The sequence below is a fragment of the Geotrypetes seraphini genome, chromosome 13 (genome assembly GCF_902459505.1).
Source record: "Geotrypetes seraphini chromosome 13, aGeoSer1.1, whole genome shotgun sequence".
Classification (NCBI taxonomy): Eukaryota; Metazoa; Chordata; class Amphibia; order Gymnophiona; family Dermophiidae; genus Geotrypetes; species Geotrypetes seraphini.
The window spans coordinates 4,159,736-4,171,790 of NC_047096.1; the positions used below are offsets into that span (position 1 = coordinate 4,159,736).

Genomic DNA, 12,055 nt, shown 5'->3' on the forward strand with positions numbered 1-12,055 from the left:
CTTCTATCCCGCCAATACCTTTCAGTTCAAGGCGTTTACAAGAGTTGGCCTGGGCATTTCCAGGGAGAATACATGGTTAATAGATGTAGTATGCGTCAGGATCGGTGGAGGGTCGATCAGGTTTAGTTAGATCATTTGACAAATTTCTCGAATAGAAAGGTTTTAAGATCTTTCTGGAATGTTTTGTAGTTGGGTGTCATAGTCAACAGATTGGAGAGGTGGTGGTCTAGTTTCACTGCTCTGGTGGCTAATAGACCGTCGTATAAGGAGATGGGGAGAGATGAAGGATATGGTAGAGACATTTAAATATCTCAAACTTATAAATCAACACTATAGGTGGTAATTCTTTATAGCTTAAAGTTAGGCATAAGGATGATGCTCACTGGTGTAAACTCTGTATCTGAAATTATGCATACAACTGCTTAAGTCCGCAGTTAAGTTTGTAATTTTAGGCACGAGTTCATGGGCTAGCTCAACGGATGGTGGAATTGCTCCCTCCATAGGCTGCCCAAGTAAGTGCTAAGCCTGCCCCCTGACCCTCCCGCTGGGGAAGATGCAGCGATAACATTGTCTATGGCAGTGGTTCCCAGCCCTGTCCTGGAGGACTACTAGGGCAGTTGGGTTTTCAGGATAGTCCTAATGAATATGCATGGAACATATTTGCATGCCTGGAACTCCATTATATGCAGATCTCTCTCATGCATATTCATTAGGGCTATCCTGAAAACACGACTGGCCTGGTGGTCCTTCAGGACAGGGTTGGGAACCATTGGTCTATGGAATCATGTTTGCTAGAGCATTTGAGGATGCTAAAGAACAGATAGGAAAAAATACGAGTGTGCTAATAAATCTTCGCAACAACAAAGCTGGAAGAAAGGTTTACATTGACTCCTCCCACAGGCTCCGTTGCTGAAACATGGCCAAATCAAGTATTCCTTATTTATTCTCCTCGCGAATAAAAATTGGCTGGTTATTCTACTTCATTACTGTCTGGAGGCCTCCTGTTCACCTTTTTGGTCCGCCCATGCCATCTTCCAAGCCACTCTCCTTTGCAGTTGTGCACTATGGATTTGGCTGCATATTTTGTAGAATAGCAATCCAACGGCAGTTCCATGCTTATCTTATAATCAATGCCAATTAGCACCAATTAACAGTGATTATAGCTAATTACTTCTCACTAACATCAATCAACAGTTTATTGTTACATGAAGTTGCAGGCATAACTGCCACTGTTCTAGAAGAACATGAAAATGAGTGCGCAAGTGTATAGAATTAGGGGCTATATGAATAAGTGGCCTGTCTACCACTTTTCAGTGGCACTGTCTGGATCCTGCTAGGGTGGAACAAGAGACAAGGGTGGACATTCCACCTAAATCTATGGATAGCGGTGAAATATTACCACAATCCGTACAGACAGCAGTTACTGCAGTCCACGTATATTCACAGTCAAAATAGAGGTGTTGATCCTACATAATAGATTTAAATGCTATAGCCAGCTTGAAGTAAATCTATTTTCCAAATATTTTCATAGAACTAATTTGCCACAATTTGTGTGTTTCAGCCGGAGAATGTGGTCATTTGCTGGGTTTCAAATGGGAATGAGATTCTGGAAAATAATGACTGTGCAATGCTTCTCCACTAGATGGCCTCACTTCATTACAGCAGCTACAACTGGAAACTCACTCGAATTTGGGTTTCTGCCAGGTATTTGCAAACTGGATTGGCTATTGTGGAAACGGGATACTGGGCATATTCTTTGGGATTTATATCCTGTCCTCCTAGAAGAGCTTGTTATAAGGCAGATCATTTCATATTTGCACTCACTTTATTTGTCTTCCCATCTGCTAAAAGCTATTTATACTGTATATAAGGTGTCTCAGGAGTTGCATTAGACAGTTTAGAAATGGCCTTTTACAATTAACCATTTCAGTTACTTCAGGGTCTTGGTACAGAAAGGCTTTTTGAAGTTTTCTGAACCTGAGACAGTGGTCACAAGATCTTAGTGTAAGCGGTATTGGTTCCAGTATTTTACTAATTGATGTTGGATGGATAAGCTAGACTTTATATTGTTGCATGCTGGGAATTTTAAGTGGAAAGGATTCCTGGTGGACTCCCTGGAGTAGGCGGGACAATTCCCTCTTAGGATCTTAAAGGCAGTGAGGCCTAGTTTAAACTTGATCCTTGCGGTCATGAGCAGCCTAAGTAGGGCTGTTCCATTGCATAATCGTCCTCTCTAGCCACTTAAGTCACTCTGAATATCGGCCCCTTAGATTAGGGTTACCAAAACCGGACCCTTAGACCTGTCCCCCCCCCAGGCCTGCCCAGTTCCACCCATCGCCGCCCTGTCACGCCCCCATCCCGCCCCAGCCCTGCACCCCCAAAGCCTTCCAGACCCCCGGACATGTTCTCAACAGGAGGACGTGTCCGGTGAAATCCGGCCGTCTGGCAACCCTACATTAGATCCTAGGTGTAGGCCTTAATCCTTCCTGCTACTTTTTATCATTTCGATAGCTACTAGACATTTGCAATGCTGTAGAGCACACACGTCAAACTCAAGGCTTGTCTGGCCATTTTACGTGGCCCGTGGTGACTGCCGCATCCAAGTGCCTGACCGTTCAGCCCCAGTCCCAGTGACGATCCAAGCGCCTCCCCGTGCTGCCTCAGTACTCATTTGCAGACAGAAGGACCCAGTCCCAGTGTAAGAGCTAGGGCGCTCCACACAAATGCCTGACTGCGCTGGTTGTTCTTTTCAGAGCATGATTAATGCATGAGGATGGCAGGTGAGGGTGAGGAAGGATCTATACTTCTACTAAGACTAAGAATCTTAAGATAAAATTCGGCCCACAACTTAGCCTGGGTTTTGTGATTTCAGCCCCTTATGTGATTGAGTTTGATTCCTCCACACACAAGATATGTCCAGGAAGCAAGTTCTGCTGCTGGAATCAGGACTCTTTATTAGCAGTTAATCAGCTCACTCGGTGTCATTTCACAGAAAAAACAATAGAGTTTTAAAATCAGGATCACAATCAGATCAGCAGAGGTTAATGTTACTGATAATAACACAAATAATCACCTTTCATTGGCTGCATGCTAAATGTTATTGCTTATATTTTTGTTTTTTAATATAGATTAGCATATTTTGGGATAATATCAGTTCTTCGGTCCCCTCACACTTTGGTATTCCTGTGGTTATGGAAGGAATGCTTATATTACAGGAAAAAAAAAATTCATTTGTGGATCTAGAAAACCAGATTAAGGCAGGCAGATGTGCGCTTACCACCGCCTAAAAACGGCGCTAATGGGCTGCATTCAGGAGCCATGTGCTAACTGCAAGTTTGATGTGCTACAAATTACATTTTATTCTTTAGTGCGAGGGAGGGTTTGGGGGCGGAGAGTAGACATGCCCTGCATGAATTAGCATGTGGGCATTAGCGCACACTGACCAATTAGCAAAAGATTAGCGTCAGAGCCCTTATCGCCTACAAAATAGGTGGCAATGAGGGCACATGCGCTAATCTCGAAATGAGCACGTCACCATTAATAGGGAAAGTCGAACTTCAGCCATTTTAGAGCCAAACTAAAAAGTGGCCTTGGCGTGTGGGCAACCCACATGCTACAAATAGCACAGGACACTTTTTAGCATAGTCTAGTAAAAGGCCTCTAGGCAAGACTCAGGGAATATCAGTGGGACCAGGACGTCTCCTAAATCATAGGCCACCACCCTGGCTACACTGAGCTCCTGTTGCACAAATAATGGTGAGGTCAGGGCTAAAGTTATGCACTGAAATGTCACTGATATTAATCATCACGGTTGATTTTCTAGGTGTAAGACAGGCTAAGTCCTGTGTAAAGTCTAAGAAATCAACCTTGCCCATCAATTACACATTAATAATCCTGCTGATTGTAACACTGTATAAACTGTGTGAAAATCAAAATGGAGAAGATAATTGTGTAGAGAACATGGGAACAGAGCCCGTCCCCCCCGCTCCTGCTGTGCCCTGTTTCCAAGGGCACGACTTGCTAGGCTGTGGTCTTCTGAATTAGAACTTGGTCCAGGCTAATTACTCCTTAGTCAGTGGTCTCCTGAGGACCTCCGTCACCATGAATCAGGAAAGTGGTATAGGTGAGGTCTTCCTTGGAACCCTGTGGGCAACAATGGGACAGGTTTTGTTCTTTTTGCATTTTATGTACAGGAAGAAGTTAGCCGACCCTCTCTCTCCTATTTCTTAATTCAGGAATGCATTACATTACACTAACCTCCAAAATGCAATGAGTCTGGGTAAATTAATTCAGATTACATCAAGTTCTTGTCCAAATCTCTTTTGGCACTCTCATTTTTCCTCTTAAAGCAGAGGAGAATGGAGGGAAGAAAGGCTGAATTCATCTCTGAAGGTTAAATCCCATTGGGCCGCAGCAGGGGACTTGAGTGCTGCTACTGCTGCTGGAGGCCTGAGCTCTTCTGGTCTGCTACAGAGTGTAACTGCCTGTGGCTGCAGGGAAACAATTTACCAAGGATCTACAAAGCAGCCACAGGAAATGCCTGCACAACTTTGGAGTGTTCAGTGCGGTGGTTAGAACACAGCCCCAGCCCCGCTGTTCACTTTCTTCTCCAATATTCATTGACCCTTCCTATCCCCTCCTTAGTCCATCATCTGCCATTCAGCCCTTTCTTCTCTTCAAACTCCTGCATCTGTCCTTGCTTCATCTCCCCCCCCCCCAACAATATCTGTTTTCCTTTCCCTTCTCACCCCTTACCCCAGTCTCAGCCAGCATCAGCCCGTTTCTATAGTTCTTTAGTCTAGTCTAGTCTAGTCTTTGGTTTATATAGCGGGTCATCTCCTAACGGAGCTCGACTCGGTTCACAAATGATTAAAGACCAGAATGCATAAAAATGAGAGCATGAAAATGTAAATTTTACAGTGCCACCAATTCGTTAGTTCAGTAGGTAAGCCATTTAGATATTGTGTAAACAGCAAAGTTTTTAGGACTTTGCAAAATTGTTGTAGCTGACCTATCAGTTTAACAGAATTAGGAAGTCTGTTCCAAGTTTGAAAGCAATGGATTGGCTAAGCTTCCCGACAGATTTGATTCTCCTAAAGGAGGGGGAGCAATAGTTAATATTTCTGTGTAATCCTTGAATGGCAAGATCTAGAAGTATTCCAATATAAGGGGACCAAAGGTCAAATATTGCATAGAGAAGCATGAAGATAACACATGCACATTTAAACTGGATCCTAAAACGAACTGGGAGCCAGTGAAGCTTTCTCAATAGAGGAGAAACATGATTGTACTTTCTTTTCCCGAAAATGAGTTTAGCTGCCGTGTTTTGTATTAATTGTAGTCGTTTTAGACCACCCTGCTTGATGCCCATATAAACAGAATTACAATAGTCCAGCTGGGCACGCACAATGGACTGTACCAACACTGAATAATGTTCTTAATGGAATAATAATCTCACTTTTCTCAACATACGCAGACTAAAAAAGACTAAAAAAGTTTATTTGTTCATGGAATGTGAGTGATGAGTCCAGGATAATACCCAGAATTCTGGAAGAAAAATCTTTATGTACCGAAATACCTGTTTTCAATGTGACAGCGGCAGGGAGTTTTTCCAATCTAGGTCCGAACCAAAGCAATTTCATTTTAGCAGCGTTCAATTTCCTTTGAATGGACAGCGCCCACATCTGAAGTTTAAAAATGAAGTAATCTATACCTGAAACTAAATTGCTGAGGTCGGGGGTCGACTTCCAATAAAATAAAAATATCGCCTGTGTATTGTCTTGGTGAAAAGAGCGTTAGCTCGTCAAAGCTAATCAGCAATGGTGGTTTTAGTCCAACACAAGCATCTCTCAGCTATAAATTTCTGTTGACTTTTTCTTTTTTTTACATATGGAAAAGGACATATGGCAGTCACACTATTTTCTCCACATTAAAAAAGGGAACGAAGAAATACAATTACAGAGTACTTCACCTTTTTGGAGCTCTTGGAAGCATCTGGAACGGTAGAGGACAGTCCATTCAAAAAAGAAAGAAAGACACTTCTTAGTACATAGAAGTAATGCAAATTCCACTGTATTTTCTTCACTCACACTCTACACAGTTCACTGAAAGAGAACCGTTAACTTCCTATCCAGGTTACCCTTGCAAATGACTTATGATCTGCTCCTGAGCTCCACACAGGGGACTCGATTATGCATCTGGCAAAGTGGATTCTTATTCTTGAAATCTCATGGTTTGTCTGTAATGTGCCACCAGCCTATAGAGTAACATGATCTCCAAACCCCTGCCCCCCCCCCCCCCGGAAATTTTCATCCTCATGGCAGATACTAGACCGGTCACAAGAAATGGAAATCCATCAACCTCATTGGTCACCATGAGAACGGGCTACTGGGCTCGATGGACTATCGGTCTGACCCAGTAAGGCTATTCTTATGTTCTTATAGTCTGTTATTGAGAAAGACATGGGGGAGGTCATTGCTTGCCCTGGATCGGTAACATGGAATGTTGCTACTATTTAGGGTTGTGGAATCTTGCTTACTCTTTGAGATTCTATCTGGAATCTTGCTACTCTATGGGTTTTGGCCAGGTACTAGGGACCTGGATTGGCCACCATGAGAACAGACTACTAGGCTTGATGGACCATTGGTCTGACCCAGTAAAGCTATTCTTATGTTCTTATAGTCTGTTATTGAGAAAGACAAGGGGGAAGCCACTGCTTACCCTGGATCGGTAGCACAGAATGTTGCTACTCTTTGGAGATTTCACATGGAATGTTGCTATTATGGACCTGGATTGGCCATAATGGGTTAATGGGCTTGATGGACAACTAGTCTGACCCAGTAAGGCTATTCTTATGGTCTTATAGTCTGTTATTGAGAAAGTTATGGGGGAAGCCACTGCTTGCCCTGGATCGATAGCATGGAATGTTGCTACTCTTTGGAGATTTCACGTGGAATGATGCTACTCTGGGGATTCCAGAATCTTGTTACTCTCTGGGATTCTAGGATGTTGCTACTATGTTGGATTCTAGAATGCTGCTGTTCTTTGAGATTCTGTTTGGAATATTGCTGCTCCTTGGGTTTTGGCTAGGTATTAGGGAATTGGATTGGCCACCGTGAGAACGGGCTACTGGGTTTGATGGACCATTGGTCTGACCCAGTAAGGCTATTCTTATGTTCTTATTTGATGAAATGGATCTTATCCTCAAAAACCTATATGTCAATCAATCAGTTTAGTCTAAATTAAGGTGACACCTGCCTTTTTGTTATTTTTGCTGCTACAGACTAGCATGGCGCCCCCTCTGGATGGTATAAGTAATAACCAAGGCTACTGTTTCCCCTTCAACATGTTTTCTGTTAAATAAGGTGTTCTCTAATACAGTACTTGGGGGTATTTTTTGTTTCTTTACTCATTTACTCATTTCTTGCTTTTATGTTTCAGTTTTTGTGTTTCATGCTGTCTTAACTGATCTCTGAAATGCATTTTTATCTGTTTCCTGTGACCCGACCTTTGGTGGAAGCCATTTCGGTTTCTTGGGTATGTTCAATGTCTATATTATCCTTCCCAGCACGTTGCGAATTGTCCAGATCTGCCAGGCTGATGTCAGTTCTGTAACTCCCAACAGAAACCAAATCTGTAAAAAAAAAAAAAAAAAAGTGCAAAATTAAAGAACTTAGAAAATATAAAGGCACTTTTTCTCTTACACGTTGGTCTTAACTTTTAGTGATTTTCACACAAAATTTTGACTTGGAAAATATAATAGTGTTTCTTATTATTGAAGCCTTTTTCTGACACAGGCTGAACATACCAAAAAGATTTTCTCATTTGGAGAATAATTTTATAAAGTCATTTTTACACATGAGGTCACAGACATACATAAAAGGGCTCATAATATATCAGCTGGTGACACATACTGTAATGATTTAGCTCTGTGGATATGATGGATCTTGTACAACTTTTTATATTTTTTTAGATGTTTGCATGTAGTAAGAATGTAATCTAGATGGATGCAAAAAATAAATTGAAAAGGAAAATGAGGGAAGAAAGGGATTGCAGAAGAGAGGTGTGGGAGAGGGAAGGAGAGGAGAGAGATGCCAGACCAATGGGGGTGAAAGGAGAGATGGAAGGGGGAGGCATACAGTTTCTGGAAGGGGCATAGAAGGAGAGAAGATGCCATATAGGAGCAGAGAGATGGCAGACAGTGGATGGAAGGAAGAGACTAACAAGAAGATGAGGAAAGCAGAAACCAGAGAAGACAAAGGTAGAACAAAAATTTTCTATTTATTTATTGCTTTAGGAGACATGTGTCACTGTTTTTGTGGTGTTGCATTGTATGCAGAGTCCAGCTTCTTGCTGGTTCAGTTTAACCTTTGTCTATGTATTTCTATTTTATCCCCCCTTTTACAAAACTGTGGAGCGTTTTTTAGCGCCAGCCGTGGTGGTAGCAGCTCTGATGCTCAGAATTCTATGAGCGTCAGAGCTGTTACCACCGTGGCTAAAATCCACACTAGTTTTGTAAAAGGGGGAGGGGTTAGTTTGTGATGACATATTCCATACTAGGCGAAGGTGTTTTCTGTGTTCTGTGTGTTCAAAAGACATGGTTTTCTGTTAGGATTGACAGTGTAGGATTGATCTGTACTAGTCTGGCTTGTTTAGTTTTACAATGGGTGTATTGATGTTGTACTGTTCACTGCAGTATGTAAGATGCTGCCTTTTCCTAGGTACTCATGTGTGACATGTGGCTTGTTACTAAAAATTATGTTTTTTGTACAGATGTGGGGGGGGGTACCAAAAAAATGATGGGCCCCAGGTGTCACATATGCTAGGTACACCACTGCTTTTGCTAAATTTTAATTTCTAGAGTGGTGCAGTGGTTGAAGCTACAGCCTCAGCACCCTGAGGTTGTAGGTTCAACCCCCCCCCCCCCACCCATTGCCCCAGGTACATTAGATAGATTGTGAGCCCACCAGGACAGGGAAAAATGCTTGAGTACCTGAATAAATTCATGTAAACCATTCTGAGCTCCCTGGGAGAACAGTAGAGAAAATTGACTAAATAAATAATTCACATGGGAAAACGGCTTCATAGAACTGATGCTAAGGTGTGTTTCCAATTTTTACTGGCGGAGTCTAGCACAAAGCATCATCTGACACGTGACTGTTCTAATAAGTGAGTAAACGCTGCAGATTTGTAGGTGCTGAGCTTCTGATTCCTGATAGTTCCCATCTAGTCTCTTCATGCTTTTGACATCAGGGTCTGCACTTACCCGAATTCTTTTTCAACCTAATGAAGAGGAAAACCGCTGCAGCCAATAGGATCACAGCACAGATTGGCAGGACAATTGAGAGCACCAGTTGGGACCGAAGCTCCGAATGGCTGCAAAGATAACAGGACATTTCCTGAGGCGGTAACAATGATCAAATCCCTGGAATCTTATCTGTATCAATGACTGGGGAATCATTCATCAGACAGTGGAGGGTTAAAGTCAGATGGACGACTTCCCTATGAGGAAAGGGTACAGCGGCTAGGGCTCTTCAGCTTGGAGAAGAGCAGGCTCAAGGGTGATATGATAGAGGTCTAGAAAATACTGAGTGAAGTGGAAGGAGTAGATGTGACTCACTTGGTCACTCTTTCCAAAAATACTAGGACTAGGGGGCATGCGATGAAGCTACTAAGTAGTAGATTTAAAACAAACTGGATAAAATATCTCTTCACACAATGTGTAATTAAACTGTGGTTTAAAAATGGTTTGGACAATTTCCTACAATAGAAGTCCATACGCTATTATTGAGGTGGCTTGGGGAATTCCACTGCTTATTCCTAGGAAAAGCAGCGTAGAATGTTTTGCTACTTGGGATCTAGCTAGGTACTTGGGACCTGGGTTGGCCACTGTTGTAAACAGGACCTTTGGTCTGTCCCAGTATAGTAAGTCTTATGTTTTTATATGAGCCAATTATAGGACAATCAAACCATTGCAACATCACTGATGAGGTTGGCTCTTAGGCATTGGGGAATGAGGCTTTATGACATCACAATCTCAGCTCTGGAATGTTACTACTCTTTGGGTTTCTGCCAGATACTTGGGACCTAGGTTGGCCACTATTGGAAACAGGATACTGGGCTTGATGGACCTTCGGTCTGTCCCAGTATGGAAGCTCTTATGTTAGCCAAGTATAGGACTATGAAGCCATTGTAACATCATGGATGAGTTTGGCTCTTAGGCATTGGTGGAATGAGGCTTTATGACATCACAATCTCAGCTCTGGAATGTTGCAACTCTGGGTTTCTGTCTGGTACTTGGGACCTGGGTTGGCCACTGGTGGAAACAGGACACTGGGCTTGATGGACCTTCGGTCTGTCCCAGTACGGCGATTCTTATGTTCTTATTGAGATCTGACCTTGATGTAGGTGCTTCTTGTTGCCAGTCATTCTGGTCTGCTGCTCTGTTCCCAGGGATGCTTTTAGATCGTGTCCCGTCCTGTGGCACAGCTGAGGAAAAACAAATATTTGGCAATATCTTCAGATAAAGTCATGAAAGAAAATGGCGAGACTAAAGGTTAACCTGCTGCCCCTCTTGGTGGAAATGCCTATTTCAAAAGGGTTGATTCGGTCCTGGTTTTACCCCATTGCATTAAGGACTTGTGGTCTTCCTTTGCTTAGGAAATGCAATGGTGAAATCAGAACTACAAGTCCCAGCATGCAATGGGACTGCATTTCTTTAACCTTGGGCAAAAACCCTACCACATCTATATCCTGCTGAACCAGAACGTACGTAGATAGGGCTAATCTCAGTCAGGGCACTGGTCTTTGACCCAAGGGCCACCGTGGGAGCGGACTGCTGGGCACGATGGACCACTGGACTGACCCAGCAGCGGCATTTCTTATTATCTTCTTAAGTACCATTATCGATTATCTGACAGCTGTTATTTGACAGAGTGATTCATAAATGCAATAAATAAATAAATTCATAAAACTTAAGAACATTGAAGGGGAAACTTATCAAGATGTGGTAAAGGGTGAGCTTTTACCTCATCTTGATTTAAAACAGGAGGTCATAGAAACATAAGAGTGGCCTTACTGGGACATACCAAAGGTCCATCAAGCCCAGTATCCTGGAAGAAACCCAAAGAGTAGCAGCATTGCATGCTACCAATCCCAGTCAACAACTTTGGTGTCTTGCATGCTGCATTAGTCCATCACACCAGTGCAATGGGGCTCAACACCCCCCCCCCTAACAAAATGCCCCTCTAGGGCACCATTACCAATCCCACCCCTCAAAGTGACCCCAGAACAGTCCCCCCCAATCTGACTAGCCCCCTTAGTGATAGATCCCGCCATGAACCACCTCCCTGAGGCCTGAACCCCCCACCTCAATCCTTCCTCTAGCATTCTATAAGCCCCCCTCCCAGTAGGTCCAGAATGATTCATTGTAACAAATTCATCGCGGCCAATTCAGCATGTTTGTTTCAATGAATCATCCATGGCAGCGTGAGCTCTTGTGGGGAGGCTATGGCCCCCCATCCTCCAAAGTAGTAGCACCCCTAGCACCCCTTAAAATAAGAGCCACCCCCCCCCCAAGGTAGGAGTGCTTCCCTGGCCCACATACCACCCCCTGCATCCCCCCAAGGTAGGAGCACTCCCTGGCCTGCATACCTCTTGAAAAGTTTGCCAGTGCGAGTAGCATCTTCCAGCCCATGCTTGAACCATTCTCATCTCACCTCTGACATCATGTCCTGCTCCCATGGTGTCAGAGGAAGTGATGTCAAAAGGGAGCCAAGGCCACCAAGCAGGGGATGGAAGATGCATCAGCAAATTTTCAAGAGGTATGCAGGGGCGACATAGAGGAGGAGAAGCACTAGCGGGGAAAGGGGGTAGAAAAGAGGAGAGGCAGGCATGATTGAAGAGGGGTCAGAGAGGAGGAGAGGCACTGGCGAGGGGGGGAGGAGAGAGGAAAGGCAGGCATGATTGATCGCGATTGACCATAGAGAGGACAATTCATTGCAGCCGTTTCATTGCAGCCATGTTGAAATGTCCCGTGATGAAATGGCCGCGATGA

General features: G+C 43.6%; 1 protein-coding gene across 1 annotated transcript in view; it reads right to left on the minus strand.

Annotated features, from left to right (window-relative positions):
* Positions 1-2,931: 2,931 nt before the first annotated feature.
* The window catches only part of LOC117347433 (polymeric immunoglobulin receptor-like), a 41,949-nt gene continuing 32,825 nt past the window's right edge, over positions 2,932-12,055 (minus strand). Inside the window, exons 7-11 of the mRNA XM_033918378.1 lie at positions 10,398-10,488; positions 9,266-9,375; positions 7,508-7,633; positions 5,972-5,994; positions 2,932-4,143 (exon numbers count right to left, since the gene is read on the minus strand). Coding sequence (XP_033774269.1) covers positions 4,069-4,143; positions 5,972-5,994; positions 7,508-7,633; positions 9,266-9,375; positions 10,398-10,488 — 425 coding nt within the window. The 3' untranslated portion in view covers positions 2,932-4,068. The remainder of the gene's footprint in view (positions 4,144-5,971; positions 5,995-7,507; positions 7,634-9,265; positions 9,376-10,397; positions 10,489-12,055) is intronic.